Source organism: Salvelinus sp. IW2-2015, unplaced genomic scaffold (genome assembly GCF_002910315.2).
Source record: "Salvelinus sp. IW2-2015 unplaced genomic scaffold, ASM291031v2 Un_scaffold1553, whole genome shotgun sequence".
Lineage (NCBI taxonomy): Eukaryota > Metazoa > Chordata > Actinopteri > Salmoniformes > Salmonidae > Salvelinus > Salvelinus sp. IW2-2015.
The window spans coordinates 60,611-79,858 of record NW_019942984.1 but is presented as its reverse complement, the minus strand read 5'-3'; the positions used below and the strand labels follow the sequence as shown (position 1 = coordinate 79,858).

Below are 19,248 nucleotides of genomic sequence, written 5' to 3'. Positions count from 1 at the left end.
GCCTAAGTTCTGACTAGAATACTAGGCACTCACCACCTTGAGTGCGTGGGGGTCCTACAGATTAGCTTGCTAAGAGACCCCACGCCGCCCCACAGTGGGCCTACAGCTCTCCTAATTACCCCCCACCTAGTGGGGCCCCACTACTCTACGACCCGGCGCTTAATTACCCCCACTTAGTGGGCCCCTACCAAGCTAAGGTTTACCGGATATCTCCAACTCTTTGTAAGTTGGGCCACTAGTTGGGCCTTACAGCGCTAATACCCCCCCAACCTTTAGTGGAGTGGGCTTATCTACAATGACTTTAGTAACCTACCGTCCTCAACTGAGGTGGGCCCCTACAAGCTTAATACCCCACACTCCAGTGGGGGCCTACAGCTAATTACCCCCACTAGTGGGGCGCCTACAGCTAATCACCCCCCACTAGTGGGCCTACAGCTAAAAAAAAAAACACTAGGCCTTACAGCTAAAAAAAAAACACTAGTGGGCCTACAGCTAAAACCCCCCCACCTAGAAGGCCTACACTAAAACCCCCCACCTAGAAGGCCTACAAGCTAAAAAAAAAAACACCTAGAAGGCCTACAGCCTAAAAAAAAAAAAAAAAACACCATAGAAGGCCTACAGCGATACCCCACTAGTGGCCTACAGCGAATACCCCACAGTGGCGCCTACAGCGAATACCCCCACTAGGGGCCTACAGCGAATACCCCACTAGGGGCCTACAGCGAATACCCCCCTAGTGGCCTACAGCGAATACCCCCACTAGTGGGCCTACAGCTAATACCCCCACTAGTGGCCTACAGCTAAAACCCCCCACTAGTGGGCCTACAGCTAAAACCCCCACTAGTGGCCTACAGCCTAAAACCCCACTAAGTGGCCCTACAGCTAATACCCCACTAGTGCCTACAGCTAATACCCCCACTAGTGGGCCTACAGCTAATACCCCCACTAGTGGCCTACAGCTAATACCCCCACTAGTGGGCCTACAGCTAATACCCCACTATGGGCTACAGCTAATACCCCCACTAGGTGGCCTACAGCTAATACCCCCACTAGTGGCCTACAGACTAATACCCCCACTAGTGGGCCTACAGCTAATACCCCCACTATGGGCCTACAGCTAATACCCCCACCTAGAAGGCCTTACAGCTAAAAACCCCCACCTAGAAGCCTACAGCTAATACCCCACAAGTGGGCCTACAGCTAATACCCCACAAGTGGGCCTACAGCTAATACCCCCACTAGTGGGCCTACAGCTATACCCCCACTATGGGCCTACAGCTAATACCCCCACTAGTGGGCCTACAGCTAATACCCCCCACTAGTGGCCTACACTAATACCCCCACTAGTGGCCTACAGCTAATTACCTAGGCCGCCACTCAGTGGGCTACAGTAATACCCCCACTAGTGGCCTACAGCTAATACCCCACACTACGTGGGCCTACAGCTAATACCCCCACTAGTGGCCTACAGCTAAATACCCCCCACGTAGGGCCTACAGCTAAAACCCCCCCACCTAGAAGGCCTACAGCTAAAACCCCCCCACCTAGAAGGCCTACAGCTAAAAAACCCCACCTAGAAGGCCTACAGCTAAAAAAAACCCACCTAGAAGCCTACAGCTAAAAAACCCCCCCCTAGAAGCCTACAGCTTAAAAACCCCCCACCCTAGAAGGCCTACAGCTAAAAACCCCCACCTAGAAGGCCTACAGCTAAAAACCCCCCCACTAGAAGGCCTACAGCTTAAAACCCCCCCACCTAGAAGGCCTACAGCTAAAAACCCCCACCTAGAAGGCCTACAGCTAAAAAAACCCCCACCTAGGGCCACACTAAAAAAAACGACCTAGAAGGCCTAACAGCTAAAAAAAACACCTAGAAGGCGCTACAGCTAAAAAACCCCCACTAGAAGGCCTACAGCCTAAAAAAAACCCCCCACCTAGAAGGACCTACAGCTAAAAACCCCACCTAGAAGCCTACAGCTAAAAACCCCCCACTAGAAGGCCTACAGCTAAAAAAACCCCACCTAGAAGCCTACAGCCTAAAAAAAAAACACCTAGAAGGCCTACAGCTAAAAAAAAACCCGCCTAGAAGGCCTACAGCTAAAAAAAACCCGCCTAGAAGGCCTACAGCTAAAAAAACCCGCCTAGAAGGCCTACAGCTAAAAAAAAAAAACGTCCTAGAAGCCTACACTAAAAACCCCCCGCCCGGGAAGGCCTACAGCTAAAAAAACCCCCGCCCGGAAGGCCTACAGCTAACGCCCTCCCCCCCGCCGGAAGGCCTACAGCTAACGCCCCCCCCCCCCCCCGCCCGGAAGGCCTACAAATCAAATGTCACATACACATGGTTAGCAAGATGTTAATATGAGTGCAGCGAAGTGCTTGTGCTTCCGACAGTGTAGTAATATACTAACAATTCCCCAACTACTTAATACACACATCTAAAGGGTGAATGAGAATATGTACATATAAATATATTGCCGAGCGGCATAGGCAATGTGCAATAGACGGTACAAAAATACAGTATAAACATGAAGTAATATAAGATATGCAAACATTAACGTGACTAGTGCATCCAGTTGTTAAAGGGCCAGTGATTGGCTCTCATGTAGGCAGCAGCCCCTCTAAATTATGTGATGGCTGTTTAGCGGTCTGATGGGCTTGAGAATAAGCTGTTCAGAGGGTAGAAGTGGGCTAACTTTCCAGTGCCTAACTATACAACCTTATGAATCATACTTTGTTTACACTGTGCTGTAGGTGTCTGGATTCCTGCATAGTATCAATAGAAGTAAACCAAGCACGTTGGAAATAGTTGTCGACAGCTGGTCTGATTTTAAGGTTATTTTTTTGCAGACCAGATACAAAGGTAAGATTCATGGTGTCACAAGGTACACGAGTTTGGCATATGTCACATTTTGTAATCGTTTAGATTCTGTCATTCAAGTTTGTCATATCACTTCAATAAAAAGCCCTTTATGAATACATTTAGTCTTCATTATTAGAACAAACGGGACAGAGTTCATGAAAAAAATATATCTTTCTTCTGCATGGATGAAGAGAACTTGAAAATAATGGTGACTGAAGAAAATGCAGTTGACTGGAGCACATCATTTCCTCATCGGGGGAAAGAGTAAACTAACTTGTCAATGCATTTCATTTAGGCAGTGCAGTTATTTAATTGCCTCGTCTGAAATGGCACCCTATTTCCTGCACAGTGCACTACGTTTTACCAGAGCTCCATGGGCCCTGGTCAAAGTACTGTACTATATAGTGAATAGGGTGCCATTTCAGACTCAGCCAATTAAATAAATAGTTGTGCTGGGTAAGAAGAAACTAATGCTTATCCTACAGGGTTTGATATGAGCCCATATTAAAAGAAGTGTCCTTGTCTAGAAAGGTCAATATGACAAGTTTTGCCTTGCTACTAGTGGTTATAGCGTTGGGCCAGTAAACGGAGGTTGCTGGATCGAATCCCCGAGCTGACAAGGTAGAAATCTGTCATTCAACGTACTAGAATGTTACTTGGTAATATGGTGCTGCTAGTGATAGACAACGAGAGTCAAATCTGCATTAAAACTGGTTTCAATTATTCTGCAGTGATTTGTCGTCTGCCATCGGGGGCAGTTTAGGTTTCTTGTGTTTTTCAGTCCTTTGCAGATAGTCGTTGCTGGAGAACTGTTGCTCTAGCCGTTCACCTGCAGTTCTCCTCAGATCCATTGATGTAGGATGCGATACTGTCTGTGTAGTCATGTATGTTGGCATTGTTGTCCTTGAATATGTTCCAATCCGTGGTGTCTAGGTCCTTTAACTCCCCAATGACCTTGTCAGTCCATTTCCACACCGTTTATTTGACAGGCTTGGCGTTTTTAGTTTCTGTCTGTATGCAGGGATGATGTGTAGCATTACATGGTCATTGTTGTATGCCCCTTTAATAGTGCTGTCACAATGGTCTGAGTTCCCAAGGGGACAGCGTGGTATGCCCCTTTAATAGTGCTGTAAACATGGTCTGAGTTCTGCAAGGGACAGCGTGGTATGCCCCTTTAATAGTGCTGTCACAATGGTCTGAGTCCCAAGGGGACAGCGTGGTATGCCCCTTTAATAGTGCTGTAAACATGGTCTGAGTTCTGCAAGGGACAGCGTGGTATGCCCCTTAATAGTGCTGTAAACATGGTCTGAGTTCCCAAGGGGACAGCGTGGTATGCCCCTTAATAGTGCTGTAAACATGGTCTGAGTTCTGCAAGGGACAGCGTGGTATGCCCCTTTAATAGTGCTGTAAACATGGTCTGAGTTCTGCAAGGGACAGCGTGGTATGCCCCTTTAATAGTGCTGTAAACAGTCTGAGTTCTCAAGGGACAGCGTGGTATGCCCCTTTAATAGTGCTGTAAACATGGTCTGAGTTCTGCAAGGGACAGCGTGGTATGCCCCTTTAATAGTGCTGTAAACATGGTCTGAGTTCCCAAGGGACAGCGTGGTATGCCCCTAATAGTGCTGTAAACATGGTCTGAGTTCTGCAAGGGACAGAGGTGGTATGCCCCTTTAATAGTGCTGTAAACATGGTCTGAGTTCCCAAGGGACAGCTGGTATGCCCTTTAATAGTGCTGTAAACATGGTCTGAGTTCCCAAGGGTACAGAGTGGTATGCCCCTTGTTCAACATTTTAACCAGCTGTTTTTATCTTGGAAGTTCCTGTTGAAGGTTGATGTGGTTAAAATCCCCATGATGGACAAAATAGAATCTGGGTATTTCCTTTCCACCTCTGTGATCTGATCAGCCAATAGCTGTTGCTCTGTGTGTGCACAGCTGTGATCTGATCAGCCAATAGCTGTTAAGTTGTGTGTGCACAAGCGCTCGGCGAGATGTAGACTCCAAACAGAATTACTTGAGGCAAATACCTTACCTTGCGAGGATAACAGCACTGAGCCTTATTCTAAAATGTTTTAAGATTCCTCCCAATATGTTCTCAAATCACTTATGTAACAGTCTAACTTTACGTCCGTCCCTCGCCCCGACCCGGGCGCGAACCAGGGACCCTCTGCACACATCAACAACAGTCACCCACGAAGCATAGTTACCCATCGCTCCACAAAAGCCGCGGCCCTTGCAGAGCAAGGGGAATCACTACTTCAAGGTCTCAGAGCGAGTGGTGTCACCGATTGAAAGGCTATTAGCGCGCACCACCGCTAACTAGCTAGCCATTTCACATCCGTTACACTTAGACCATTCCTCCATACAGAATCTTTCCAGATCTTTGATAGCTTTTGCCTGTGCTCTTCAATTCTAACCACAGAGTTTCAATGGGGTTCAAGTCTGGAGACTGAGATGTCCATTGCAAAATGTTAATTTGGGGGTCAATTAGTCCTTTCTTTATGGATTTTGTTGTGTGCTTGAGGTTATTGTCCAGATGGAAGATTCACTTGCTGCCAAGTTTCAGCTTCCTGTCAGAGGAAACCAGGTTTTTGGCTGCTAAATAGAGCTCTTTGGCTGCTAAATAGAGCTCTTTGGCCATTAAAAAGAGCTCTTTGGCTGCTAAATAGAGCTCTTTGGCCATAAAAAAGAGCTCTTTGGCTGCTAAATAGAGCTCTTTGGCCATAAAAAAGAGCTCTTTGGCTGCTAAATAGAGCTCTTTGGCCATTAAAAAGAGCTCTTTGGCTGCTAAATAGATCTCTTTGGCCATAAAAAAGAGCTCTTTGGCTGCTAAATAGAGCTCTTTGGCCATTAAAAAGAGCTCTTTGGCTGCTAAAAAGAGCTCTTTGGCTGCTAAAAAGAGCTCTTTTGCTGCTAAATAGAGCTCTTTGCCATTAAAAAGAGCTCTTTGGCTGCTAAATAGAGCTCTTTGGCTGCTAAATAGAGCTCTTTGGCTATTAAAAAGAGCTCTTTGGCTGCTAAATAGAGCTCTTTGGCCATTAAAAAGAGCTCTTTGGCTGCTAAATAGAGCTCTTTGGCCATTAAAAAGAGCTCTTTGGCTGCTAAATAGAGCTCTTTGGCTGCTAAATAGAGCTCTTTGGCCATAAAGGAGCTCTGGCCACAAACACCAGTGGTGGGTTTCGCATCAAAGGAAGGATGCATCGGCAGAAAAGAACCCCATACCTACTGTAAAATATGATGGTGGATCTTTGATGATATTGGGTTATTTTGCTTCCACTGGTCCTGGGGCCCTTGTTAAAGGCCCAGTGCAGTCAAAATGTGTTTTTCCTGTGTTAACTACATATTTACACACCAAGAATGGAATAGTATTGTGAATGTGTGAACATGATAATGCCCTTTTAGCGTAAGAGCTGTTTGATAAGACCACCTGAAAAGTAAGGGTGTTTTGGTGGGATGGTGACATCACCATGCAGTAAATTAGTTAATAGACCAACAGAAAAGTTCCAAACCACTCTGCCAGTAACGGCTAATCTTCCGTTTTCCCCTCCCAACTCAGACCACTCCGCCATTCCTAACAAAATTCTTGCTTGACAAATTGTTCTCAGAATCTATTTTGTTTCTATCTATTTTACCATTTTAATTGAAAACCATCACTGTAAAGTACTTAATTGTTACCCAGAAATGACTTTGACACTGAGATAAAAACAGCTGCGTTGGATGACAATGCTAGAACTCAATCACAGGTTAAACCAATGATTGAATTCTAACAGTGAGGAGGCAACAGCAACTGTTGACTTTCCTTGTCTTAGAGTGAGGCTTTATATTAGTGTGGGGGATAAACAGGTGCCAAATACTTACAATACCGGTCAAAGAGCAACAAACTGAAGCAATGAGCTCGTTCATAAGAAAACACGAAAGCATGCCAACCTTATTACCCGCCTCTGTCAGACAAACAAAATGGCAGGTGCTTAAATAGAAAATATCCATGAGAATCAGTTTCACATCAGGATACTCAGTTAACATTAAACTGCGCAAATTTTAATCCACACACATTATCAATCAATCAAGTTTATTTTATATAGCCCTTCATACATCAGCTAATATCTCGAAGTGCTGTACAGAAACCCAGCCTAAAACCCCAAACAGCAAGCAATGCAGGTGTAGAAGCACGTTATCCTTAGCACACATTCAATCAAAGTGCTAATCCATGTTTTGAGCATTATAAACTGGGTGGTTCGAGCCCAGAATGCTGATTGGCTGAGAGCCGTGGTATACTACRGGTATGACAAACCATTTAWGTTAGTAGCTAGTTTATAATAGCAATAAGGCACCTCGGGGCTTCCAGTAGAGCRCAGAGCTGATCAGTCGCATCTTTTTAGCTCCGCTACAAATTTGAAATAAATCCTGAAATAAGTTCACCCTTAAGCTTAATGTACCAGGAAAGGCAGTAATAGTTTATTAGCTTCCAAAAACCACAATGCCGACAGAGTCACACCAAAAAGCCAGACTTAACGAGTGAAAGTTTAGAGTCTGAGGACGAAGGGGCCGTGCAAGCTTCATGTGCTAGTGGTGGAAGCAAGACTGAGGCGATAAACATGTGCAGTGCCGTTAGCTCCGAAGATAGCCTCAAGACCATCAAAGACATTAATGATATCAAATTCGAAAATATACTGTCTGCTGTGGACAACGTTTAAAACGAAGTCAAAGAATGTGCTGGGCAAATCTCTCAGGCTGAGGTACGTATCTCTTGAACTGAAGACAACATTATAGCCCTGCAGGCAACGATCACCGCTCTTGAGGAAAAAGTTGAATCGCTTACCTCTAAAACTAGTTGATTTGGAGGGCGGCCGGCAGGAGATTGAACTTGAGACTAGTACATCTCCGCGAAGGTGCTGAGGGGAGCGATGCTTGCTCATTCCTAGAGAGGTGGCTTCCTGAGGCTCTGGAGATGGTGCCACTCTGCTCTCCTTTGATCATTGAGAGAGCTCATCGGATTTCTGGCCCCACGATCCGACCCCAACGCACCCCGATGCCTCTGATAATGAAGTTCTTAAACTATAAAGATAAGATGGTATGGTGAATGCAGCCAGGGCGAAAGGGAGAGTACTCTACGAGAATCGGCAAGTTATGTTCTTCCCAGATCTCTCCATAGAAGTCCCAAAAGCAGCAGAAACTCTTCGACAGTGTCAAGCAGCGGCTACGGGCTAAGGCTATCCGGTATGGAATCATCTTTCCAGCAGGCCTAAGGGTCTCCCAGCTGGGGCGGTGCAGTTTCTTGAGAAGCTAGGCCGGCAGAGGTGTGGAAGCGGAGCAACGCTGAAGAAGAGGCAATAGCAACGTAAAGTTAAACGTTGACCAATTTCTTTTGACATTTTTCAAACTGTTGCTTTCGGTTTGATCTACAAAGAGTTATTTAAATTTGAGCCAGTTCACCGTGTTATAATGTATCTAATAACATAGTAGCACTGTCTATTGAACTATAATAACAGGGCCCGTTTAAAAGTAAGCCTTATTATAATTGAATGTACCATGAAACTTTTATTTTATGCATTGGAACATCCTGGTGCGGGTTTGTTTTCTTTAGGCCTATATGAGGCTAGATCACGGTGGTCTCATATTCTGGCTCACTCCTGGTATTTAGTTTGCACCATATTGTGTTCACCATTTAACAAAAAAACAATGACAAGTGGAGGGGCAGAAGGTGTAGTGATCTTCTTCTGTTGGCACTCCAAAAGGTCCCAGATACATCACAAATGGTCCTTTTGTTCGATAATGTCCTTCTTTATATCCATAAAAACGTAGTTTAGCTGGCGCGCTTCAGTCAGTTAACCATCCAGTTTCCCTCCTTCAAAATGCATACAAAATGAATCCCAAATGTTATTAATAAACTTTTCCAAACAACTCAAGAAACGTTTTTAATCAAACCTTAGGTACCCTAATACGTAAATAAACGATCAAATTTAAGATGAAGAATCGTTATTGTCTTTACCGGAGAAAAATACCAAAGTTTTTTTGTTTATGGTGGTAACGGAGGACTGTTGGTATATTAGGCTGATCCAATGTGCTTTTACGGGGCAAAGTTTTAGTTCAAGTGTCTCTGGTAAATTCGATGACTCATAGTGTTAAGGTTAAATTTACATCCTGGAACTGTAGGGGATGAAATAAAAACACCAAAATAAAACAGGTAATAAGTAGATTAACACAACTTCAGGCGAAGATCATATTTTTGCAAGAATCACATCTATTATCTGGCGACGTTCCTAAGATACGCAAGAGGTGGCCTGGGCAGATCGTTGCAGCCTCACGTAGCTCCCATGCAAGGAGAGTTATTATTCTTATCCCTAAGTCCATATCAGATATTGCAAACAATTTGTGATCCCACCGGCAGATATATTATTATATGGGGTACCTTGCTGTCTGAGCCGTTGAATTTAATTAATGTGTATGGTCCCAACAAAGATGTCTCTAAATTCTTGAATGATTTGTTTTTAAACCTTTCCACACTTCCAGGTAATTATATTTCAATTTCACTTTAGATCCTGTTAACGATCGCACCTCGGGTTCGAACGACTCCCACACCCAATCTTGGAAAACCATACAGAATTTTATGAAGGATTTAAATTTAGAGATTTGGAGAGAAATGAAACCAGATGATGTGGAATACTCCTGTTAATCTAGCACTCACCAGACCTATTCCTGAATCTACATTTGTTTTTTTTATCTCAGCAGCATTACGCTCTAAAAATTTAAGATTGCTTTTATGATAGCATTGTCATCTCTGACCATGCTCCAGCATCTCTTAAATATTTCGATTCTAATTTAGTAGGTGACCAACCTAAATGGCTCTTCCAACCAAAATGGCTTCAAGATACAAGTTTTACAGAATACATTGGACAGCAAATTGACCTATACTTTTCAATTGATACAACACAGACGTCAGCTTGTACTATAATATCTTCTGCTTCACTGAGTCGTGGCTGAATGACGACACTATCAACATAGAGCTGGCTGGTTATACGCTGTACGGGCAGGATCGAATAGAGGTGTCTGATAAGACATGGGGCGGCGGACAATGTATTTTTGTAAATAACAGCTGGTGCATTATATCTATGGAAGTCTCGAGCTATTGCTCGCCTGAGGTAGAGTTTCTCATGATAAGCTGTAGACCACACTACCTACCTAGAGAGTTTCTGTATTTTTCGTAGCTGTTTACATACCACTACAGACTGAGGCTGGCACTAAGACAGCATTGAATGAGCTGTATTCTGCCATAAGCAAACAAGAAAACGCTCACCCAGAGGCGGCACTCCTAGTAGCCGGGGACTTTAATACAGGGACACTTAAATCAGTTTTACCAAATTTCTATCAGCATGTTAAAATGTGCAACCAGAGGGGGAAAAAACTCTGGACCGCCTATACTTCACACACAGAGACACATAGCTCTCCATCGCTGACCATAATGCTATCCTCATGATTCCTGCTTCCAAGCAAAAATTAAAGCAGGAAGCACCAGTGACTAGATCATTTAAAAAGTTTGTCAGATGAAGCAGATGCTAAGCTACAGGACTGTTTTGCTAGCACAGACTGGAATATGTTCCCGGGATTCCTTCGAACCCGTTTCTGCTTTGTGTAGAATGCATGAGCCTTTATTAAACGTATGCTGTCCATCATGTCCTGTGAATCATTGGGTGTGACTGACCGAGGGTTATTTCTCAACCTTGTGCTATTGTCACAAAATGTGTCCATCTAAGATTTGTTCATCTGGCAACAAGATGGAAGTAAATAACCACATGTAGATGTAACAAACCATTTCTTTATTTAGTTCAACTGTTGCATAGAGTTTACAAACCATTTCTTTATTTAGTTCAACTGTTGCATAGAGTTTACAAACCATTTTAATACTACATTTTCAAAACAGAAGTTATTTTATTGGTGTGGGAATGCATAAAGTTAGAAAATTATTAGTTGGATTCTTGTTTATGATATATTCAGAGGTTGACCAGCATTAGTAATACATAACACTAGTTATAGGGAAGACTAGACCAAGTCTTCTCTCCTTTAGGTCTTTACGGCTGGCAGTCATTCTTGATCAACTGGCTCGCTCCCATCCAGGGGCGGCTCCACACCTCAAAGGTGCACTGGTAGGTCTGAGGAAACAGGAAGCAACACGAGTTGGTATGATCACACCCCGTCAGCAAGCATACCACCTGACAAAAGGTTTGTTGGACATTGCAGTCTACTGCCTGAGCTACAAATCACATCATAAACAAATGTATTATTTGTAGAGTAGTCAGACAAAATGTACCCACAATGAATCATGGTTTTGATGCTCTCAAACACTGCCAACAGACATTAATCTCTAGAAATGTCACCTGAAACTTCCCTTTGCAAACAAAGCAATTTGTACAAAAACCAATACTGAACCAATAGTGAAATGGGTAACACGTTAAAAGTAGGATTTACTAACAGTTTATAAGTAGTTTATTGGTTACCAATGTGATCCCTGTTGGTAACAGGTTATAAACTAAAAATGGACCATTCTTAAGCTGTACATATAGGAAGCACTGAGCTGAAGTGCCAGTGTTAACACAAACAGATCTGGGACCAGGCTGGCCTTGTGGTCCTTACCGCAGCTGGGGCCTGATGCACAGCGCAGTCCTTCACGCCTCCCTTCCTGCACAGGGTCCTGGCCATCTGCACTGCGAAGATGTACTTCATCCCAGCTACCACCTGTAAGCAGAGGATGGTCAGCATGTCAGACCACAGACATAGAGATCCCCCATCTTGAATGAGGAACCTGTTCTAGTGATTCTATTTCTATGGCTAGAACTGAACTACTAAAAAAGTGCAGATGACTGCATGGGTTAAAAATGAGTCTCCTGCATAATGTCAGGTGAGCATTGTTCACTGAGCCAGAGGGTACATAGGGCAAATGGGCATCTTATAATCACATGAGTCCTAGCGACAATAGGCTCCCATTGTCTCCACTCATCACCAACTATGTAAGGGATCAACGAGGGGCTTTGCGTTCTATGGAAAACAATGACCGACGTGGAAGGCGACACTATAGCGGAGTGGAACTGACCTTACACGGAGTTTATTTTCCAGAGAATGGATAGACTTGATTATTCCTTTTACATCAAATCTATAATTTACCACAAGAAGTCTGTTCACCATCCAGCGAAGTAGCCAGCAAGTCGACTAGACGGCTACAGTAGTTGCCGTGGTAACCCAACAGACTTAAGCTAACCATCAAACCTAGCTTGCTATTATGAAAACCAAATTCAACAAGACCAATACTGTTTTCAATTTTGCGTTCAAAAGTAGCTCAAAATAAAATTAAACTATAGCAATTTAATTCTATGGTTCAAACATACCCTGCGTTATAGGGAATTATACAAACGGGTGGGTCTAATACTGGATAAACCGCATTCCAGACATTATTTATTCCACAAATTAGCACCAGCTAAAGGTTGGACGTTGACATGCCCATTTAATCTGTTCCATCTGACTGCGCAATCCACTTTCTCGTAAACCCAGCCAGGCAGTTTATAAACTTGATCCACTGTAAAAAATCTCCCATTTCTTTTAGACCGGTATTTGATTTTCAACAGCGGTAAATTTGTATAAACATTGCTGTCTGTCTCTAGCATCCGGAAGAGAGTTTCTCAGCCAGTCGAAATCATGAAGCAGCTGGTGTAAAGAGTGTTGCTTCCGTCCCTCTCCTCACCCCTACCTGGGCTCGAACCAGGGACCCTGTGCACACAACAACTGCCTCCCACAAAGCATCGTTACCTTTCGCTCCACAAAAACCACTTCAAGGTCTCAGAGCAATTAACCACACCGATTGAGTCACTATTAGCGCGCACCTCGCTAACCATTTCACACTGGCATACATTTCACACTGGCTTACACTGGCATACTTTTTAATGGATATATAAAGAAACACAGGTCAAATTAAATGCAGCTAGTTTGCTGGTTTTACAGCTTCGATTTGAAGTGATTGTGTTAGCTAGTTCCTCTGAACAACAGTGTCCTGACAAGAGAGCACATCACCTATGCCAGGTGAAATCGCACAGCACTATAGCTCATTATTATTTAAGTGTGTATCCAAATTCAATGTCACAAGAAAATGTAAAGGCAAATCGTTTGCTCTTATTCTGTCTTCATTGTTTGCCGTTACTAATTTAGCCATAGTTGGCTAGCAAGCAAGCAGGGGATAAGAACGTTACCAACTAGTACTGCAATGGAACATTTTGAACGAACGACCAGCCGGCTTGGGTAGCAACCTTAGACTTGTCGGGACTACATCTTGTGAAATAGTATGAATAATCAAAATAAGTTATGAAAATATGTCAATCAATATTTGAATATGTTAGTAACCCGTTGTATACAAGAGATAACGTCCTCTAAACCGGTGTTAAGGATATATTGGCACGGTTTCCCGGTCCTCGACTTCCTCTCGGGTCTAACACCTGTGCCAATATCCAAACACAGCTTTCTCGGGCAAAATGTAAAATTCCTGTCAGGTGTGATCGAGGCGTAAAGTTAGTTAGCTTGCTTCTTCCAGACACTAATGAGAGAACATCTGATCATTCCACTTGCACAGGCTGAGCTGGTTAGGCTGTTATCTGGAGCGTTGGTGACCAACTGTGCTGCTGGCAACAATTTAATTACGTTTTTGGCCGACGTTWACTGACACCGGTCAWWTTCGACATATGAWTTTACGAATTCACATCATTAGTTATTCTRCCYCTGSCACACATACGAGATTGTCCTGAAATCAGAGTAGATAGCCAGAGTGAATTTAGGTATTGAACAGCGGAATGAAAAACAAGAAAACTACGCTACACAACGAACGATCAACATTGACGTCATTCAACTAATGAAAGGGTCTATAAAAAGGGACTGACCTGTTTCTGAGCCTTGACAACTTTGGCCACCTGCCAAACATACATGTCGTTTGTTCTCTTGTTGTTTTCGGCCACCGCGAACTGCAGCGCGTCTCTGGTAGCGGGGTCGTTCATATCTGCGTCCACGACGCCCCCCGGTATCCCATCGGCGCTCGTCACGATGAATGCCACCGCGAGCAAAGGAACGACGATCTTCCAATTCATGAGCATTTTTCCCGTCTGATCTCGGTCTTTATTGCAACTCCGATCGTATCAAGGAACGTTACACCACAACAAATCCTCGCCTCCGACGAGTTTTATATAAACGCGGTGACGTCACTTCTGCTTGATGAGGGGTGGGGCTTAATTATTAGTGGAATCAATATCAAATCAAATTTACTTATATAGCCCTTCTTACATCAGCTGATATCTCAAAGTGCTGTACAGAAACCCAGCCTAAAACCCCAAACAGCAAGCAATGCAGGTGTAGAAGCAATATCAACACAAAAGCGACCGCCTCTATCACACCGACAATGAACTTTGCGCAATTTGTGCAAAATGGGACGCATGCGTGCAACAGTTAAACGTTCACCTTCTGTTACTACTTCTGTCAAGCCATTTAACACCTACAATTCGTTGCAAAAGTTCGATAAATCCAACGTGTGCACCACAGAACGAATTGCCTCTGCAACCCAATGCTGCAATGCAAACGCATTGGAAATGAATGTAGCTAACTAGAGTTGGCCGTTTTGCAGAGCGGCTTACCCCGTTGATTTGCTTGGTTGTAGGCTAAGCTAAATAATTCATTATGGAAAAATATTATGAAACGTAATGAGAACCTGCACACCAATGGCTGTCAAAACTCTAAATCTCTGTAAGTGACACTAAACTAAATAGGACTAGGCTTTATTGGCTTTAGGGATGATTGGCTATTTATACAGTCTAGCATTAGGCCTACTGTTAGACGTTCCCAAACTCATTCCACTGAGGACGGAGTGTCTGCCGCTTTTATATTTCTTCTTTCGATTAAGATCTAGACAACCAGGTGGGGGTAGTTCATTAGTAATTAGTGACCTTAATTCATCAATCAAGAACAAGGTTAGAGCGAAAACCCGCAGACAACCTGCCCTCCTTGGAATGAGTTTTACATGGAGCTAGGCTATATTCGTGATTTGACTTCTGTGCTTGTTATTTAGCCTATGGTGACTGGCCTTTGATGATACAAACCTGAGAAATGAAATTAGAATTAAGAATTGTATTTTCTTATCATCCTGGTCATAATGTCAATAGTCCAGTGAAATTGTGCTTTCAAGAAAACTGGCAACCCGGGGGGAAAAACGAGGTCAAATCATGACGTCAGTGGTCTGATTTTCAAATCGGAAAGTCTGAGTTTGAGAAAGGTGCGCTGCGCAGTGTCCCGACTTCGAATTTGGATTACCGTTCAAAAAGATTTTCCCAGCTAGAGCTAATTTTTCTCGAGTTTCCAGTTGACCTGAAAGCACTGAAGTCGGAGATTTCCGAGTTCAGCTGATTTGAATGCCGCAAACGTCCAGACTTCGGTCAATGACGCACAGAGAGGAGCGCACATTGGAACTGCAGGACTCTTGAGTAACCATGCAGACAATTGAAGTTCTGAAGTGAGTCGTTTTTTATGTGGATAAATAGGGCGTATTTAACCAAACCATTGCGTAAGAGTATATTCATCGCCTATAGATGTGATTAAGACTAAATAGGTCAATGGAACGCAGCCAGTCGGGATAGAAGAAGGACGGTGGATTGGCGGCACACGTTCAACAAACAAAGTGGATATTCGTCAAATCGTGGTCGATGTATTGTAACAGGCCCACACTTTGGTTACCAATGTTCGATTTTGGATATATTTGGCTGTTTTCGATGCGTAACGTTTAGAAATCGTCCCTTTTCAGGTTTAGAAGAAKTGACCGCAAAATGCTAACTCMCATTTGTATAAACTGGTARCATAGYTAGGATAGAGAAATCTGGGTTTGGAGGCGTGTCGTTTTTAAAGGTGCAYATGTAGAAATCGCTTCGCCATTTTCTGGTTGCAAAACTTCTAATAGTTCGCCTAATGTCAGTTTTATTTGACKACAAGCAAGTATGGAACGATGATTTTCTACACTATTTAAACAGTTGTGAAATATATTTTCCATTACCACATATAGKAATATCAGCTGCTTGAACCTTGTGKACAAAACACCAAGTAAAAAGATGCATAGAAATGTCGCACATAGAACATATCTACTGCTTCTTAGACTTGCTTTCAATGAGAATGACAGATGTTGGGTTGCCCAAAAAGTGATGTTTTGCAGCTTTAACTGTGATTGGTGATGACGACATGAAAATATATTAGGGTTGACATCCATACAAGCATTTTATTCCGATTTTTACCTCTGAAATACAATTTTTTCCCCTGGGGGGCAATGAGTAGGTTTGGGAGGTTGAATTAAATAGTTAAATTCCCATGTGTCAAAATAAAAAAACAAGTTAAATGGGTTTCCATCGCATTTTCAACTACTGATAGTTTTGTAAGAAGACATGTTTTGCTATATAGCGAATCTCTGGTTTTGGCAACAGCTCGTAGATACGGTGTGGGTAGGCGCTGCCTACATAATGAGAGCAAGTTTGTTTATATGTAAGACGGAAGCCAAGCTAAAAACGAATTTGCCTACATGGTGAGATTATTATGGACAAAAGAGCGAAATGTTTATTTGTCAAACGGCAGCCAAGCATTGATGATCATTTCACCAGAATAAACCCTCGTTATATATTGGAACGAGGCATCAAATTCATCACCTTGCACTTTAATCATAATTGATTGAATCGCTAGCCTAATAAACTGTATGCTTTCCCAACGAGTAGTAGTGAACGGACCAAACGACATGGCATTGCTTGATTATGATGGTTATTATATCAATATTTGCACATTAAAGCATTTCCACCGACTTTTCTCGCATAATTAATTTTACAGACAAAAAGATCGCACCTTGTCTAGCGTGTTTTGTCGACATTTAGAAAGTTTACCAACTAATGTTCAGTGTTCATCAGGCCTGTCGTTATGTTGTTTTAATATGTACTTTACTCGCATAGAAAGGTTGAATGGAAACCTGGTTTGTGATGCTAACTTTTTTTTAACGTTCCGGGTTGTTTGTGTGTTGGTATTCCAGACAGGCCCTCTCCAGCCTGGATCCTACCCAGCAGCAACAGCTCTTGGTGGCCGGGTCTGCGGTGGCCGTGGGCGGGCTGCTGACCTGTTATTACTGGGTGTATCAAGGGACGAAGGCCAAGCGCATTCCAATAGGGGATGGGTGGTGGGGGGCAGGAGAGAAGCCTCAGTCAGAGGATGAGAAGGTTTTCCCCTTTCAGGTGCAAACTTCTGATGAGGAGATACAGGTAGGATAATAAGGGGGTGAAACTTTATATCAAGTTCATAATTGCTGCAAGTCTTACTGTCAGTTTCCACTGGGCATAAACTGGTTCAGTCCACTTTGTTTTAACTTAATTTTCCAACATATTGTGACATGGAATCTACATGTAAAATAAATTCAGATTTGAAAGAAGTAAACTGTTGTTTTGAGGGTGAAATTTCAGCCACAGGATTATGTCATCATGGTAACCAAATTTCAACAGGCAATTGTATAACATATGTTTAATTCATTTGTATATTTAAAACAATGTCAGATCATCAACATTTCTATCCACTGTCGGGGAAAAAACAAAGGAAAAACACAATAGGCTGGGCAGCACCTCCTGTTGGAGAATTGATGTATCTACAGCTACCCTTTGGTATCCCATCCAGGGTATTAACCAAGCCCAGACATTATATTTGACACAGACTTACAAATGTGCTATCGCGAGAAGGATTGTTGTGAGATCTCCCAGTTAAAAACAAAATAGATTCACTGTCGCTATTAAAGTCATTCCAAAGGGAAGGTTTAACAGAGCAAATGTAACAGGACCCTACTTTATCTCTCATACATCATCAATGAGTCTATTTAGACCGGTATAGCTTTAGTAAAATCAACAGCTATTGTTTCAATTCAACCCAGAATTTAATTAAACATAGACAATAAAATTGGCCAAGTGTTTCAAGCTCTGGTTGATGTAAAATTTAGTGATATTGAATTGTTTGTTTGTCAACGCAATGCATCTTCTGCTTGTATAGTTTGATCTGTGCCAATGACAGGAGGGATAGTGACCAATAACAGGATAAATAGAAACTAATATATACATGTAAACAGGATGAATAGTGATCAGTAGCAGGATCAATAGATGGTAGTGGGATTCAATTATCAACAGCCATTTAACAGACTAATACATTTAATCAATGATCATTTTAGCAGCAGCGTAAATTGACTGAGCGGGTGGACTCCTGTGGCTGGACAGAGAGTCCGTGTGGATAGTCTGTGGGGGAGGGAGAACAGTATTTGTTAGCCATTTGATAGTGTCATGGCCAGGCGATAGAAGTTGTTTTGTAGTATGTTTGACTGGGCCTTGATGCAACAGTACCCCCTGCTGGACAGGGAGCATGGAGAACAGTGATCCTCAACTGCAATCTTGGTCATTTGGTTCTGCTATCAGATGAAGCACAGTGATAATACATTAATCTGTTGTATAAATAAACAAAATATCTGACATTGTCTTCCCAATTTGCAGTAATATACTTTTCGGTAACAATTAAACCAAAAATCAGACATTGTTTTTCCATTGGAATTTGGTTGTGCTTTTAGATGGTTGAAAGCGTAGTGACAACACATTGGAAATTCAACTAACTTTTATCTTTTTGAGTGGGTGAGTATAGGTTGTAATCTCATCTCATTCAACGTCTCAACTAAATATTATCCAATTATTCATGTTGAAATGACGTTGTGTGCCCAGTGAGTTATTGTTGAGTATCTTTGAATTTCATGTGAAAATCAAGGGAACATGTAACTTTGTATGACCACAACAGGCCTAACACAGGTCTTCCTCCTCCTCCATCATCTTCCTCCTCTACAGGACTTATATGACCGTATTGACAGGACCCGGTACACTGAACCCCTGGAGGACGCCGGTTTCCAGTACGGCTTCAACTCTACCTACCTGAAGAAGGTGGTCTCCCACTGGAGGCATCAATTTAACTGGAAGAAACAGATTACAATACTCAACAAGTACCCTCAATTCAAAACCAATATCGAGGGTTAGTAGGCCTTGATGATCACATCATGATCTTTATAGTGCCAGTTTCTGTCTCTCACTCTGTTTGGAAATTTGTCAGACATAATCATTAAAGTCAGTTAAAAAAAAATAATGTTGATATAAAGAATAAGACCTTTTATAAAAGGCTCATACATGCTTCTAACAAGTCCCCCCAATGTTTTACCCACTGCTCCCCATCCTCTAACCCCTGACTCCTCTTCCTTCAGGACTGGACGTACACTTCATCCATGTGCGTCCACCTCACCGTGAGGGCCAGAGGGTGTTGCCTCTAATGCTGGTGCATGGCT

At 42.8% G+C, this 19,248-nt stretch overlaps 2 protein-coding genes across 2 annotated transcripts in view; one reads left to right on the top strand and one right to left on the bottom strand.

The window, feature by feature from the left end:
• The window catches only part of LOC112071241 (epoxide hydrolase 1), a 50,863-nt gene that overhangs the window by 23,392 nt on the left and 8,223 nt on the right, over nucleotides 1–19,248 (top strand). The window contains exons 3-4 of the mRNA XM_070439317.1: nucleotides 18,761–18,941; nucleotides 19,168–19,245. Of these exons, the coding sequence (XP_070295418.1) occupies nucleotides 18,761–18,941; nucleotides 19,168–19,245 (259 nt within the window). The remainder of the gene's footprint in view (nucleotides 1–18,760; nucleotides 18,942–19,167; nucleotides 19,246–19,248) is intronic.
• LOC139022464 (cystatin-like) lies at nucleotides 10,691–14,702 on the bottom strand. The gene is made up of 3 exons (XM_024138710.2): nucleotides 13,769–14,702; nucleotides 11,484–11,585; nucleotides 10,691–11,002 (listed from the first exon to the last, which is right to left on the bottom strand). The coding sequence occupies exons 1-3, from the start codon at nucleotides 13,976–13,978 to the stop codon at nucleotides 10,922–10,924; spliced, it is 393 nt and encodes a 130-aa protein (XP_023994478.1). The 5' UTR covers nucleotides 13,979–14,702; the 3' UTR covers nucleotides 10,691–10,921.

Coding starts and splice junctions, on each gene's coding strand:
- LOC139022464 (XM_024138710.2), bottom strand. CDS start 13,978: ATGCTCATGAATTGGAAGATCGTCGTTCCTTTGCTCGCGGTGGCATTC. Junction 11,586..13,768: donor TTGTCAAGGCTCAGAAACAG/GTCAGTCCCTTT, acceptor CTCTGCTTACAG/GTGGTAGCTGGGATGAAGTA. Junction 11,003..11,483: donor TGCATCAGGCCCCAGCTGCG/GTAAGGACCACA, acceptor CTGTTTCCTCAG/ACCTACCAGTGCACCTTTGA.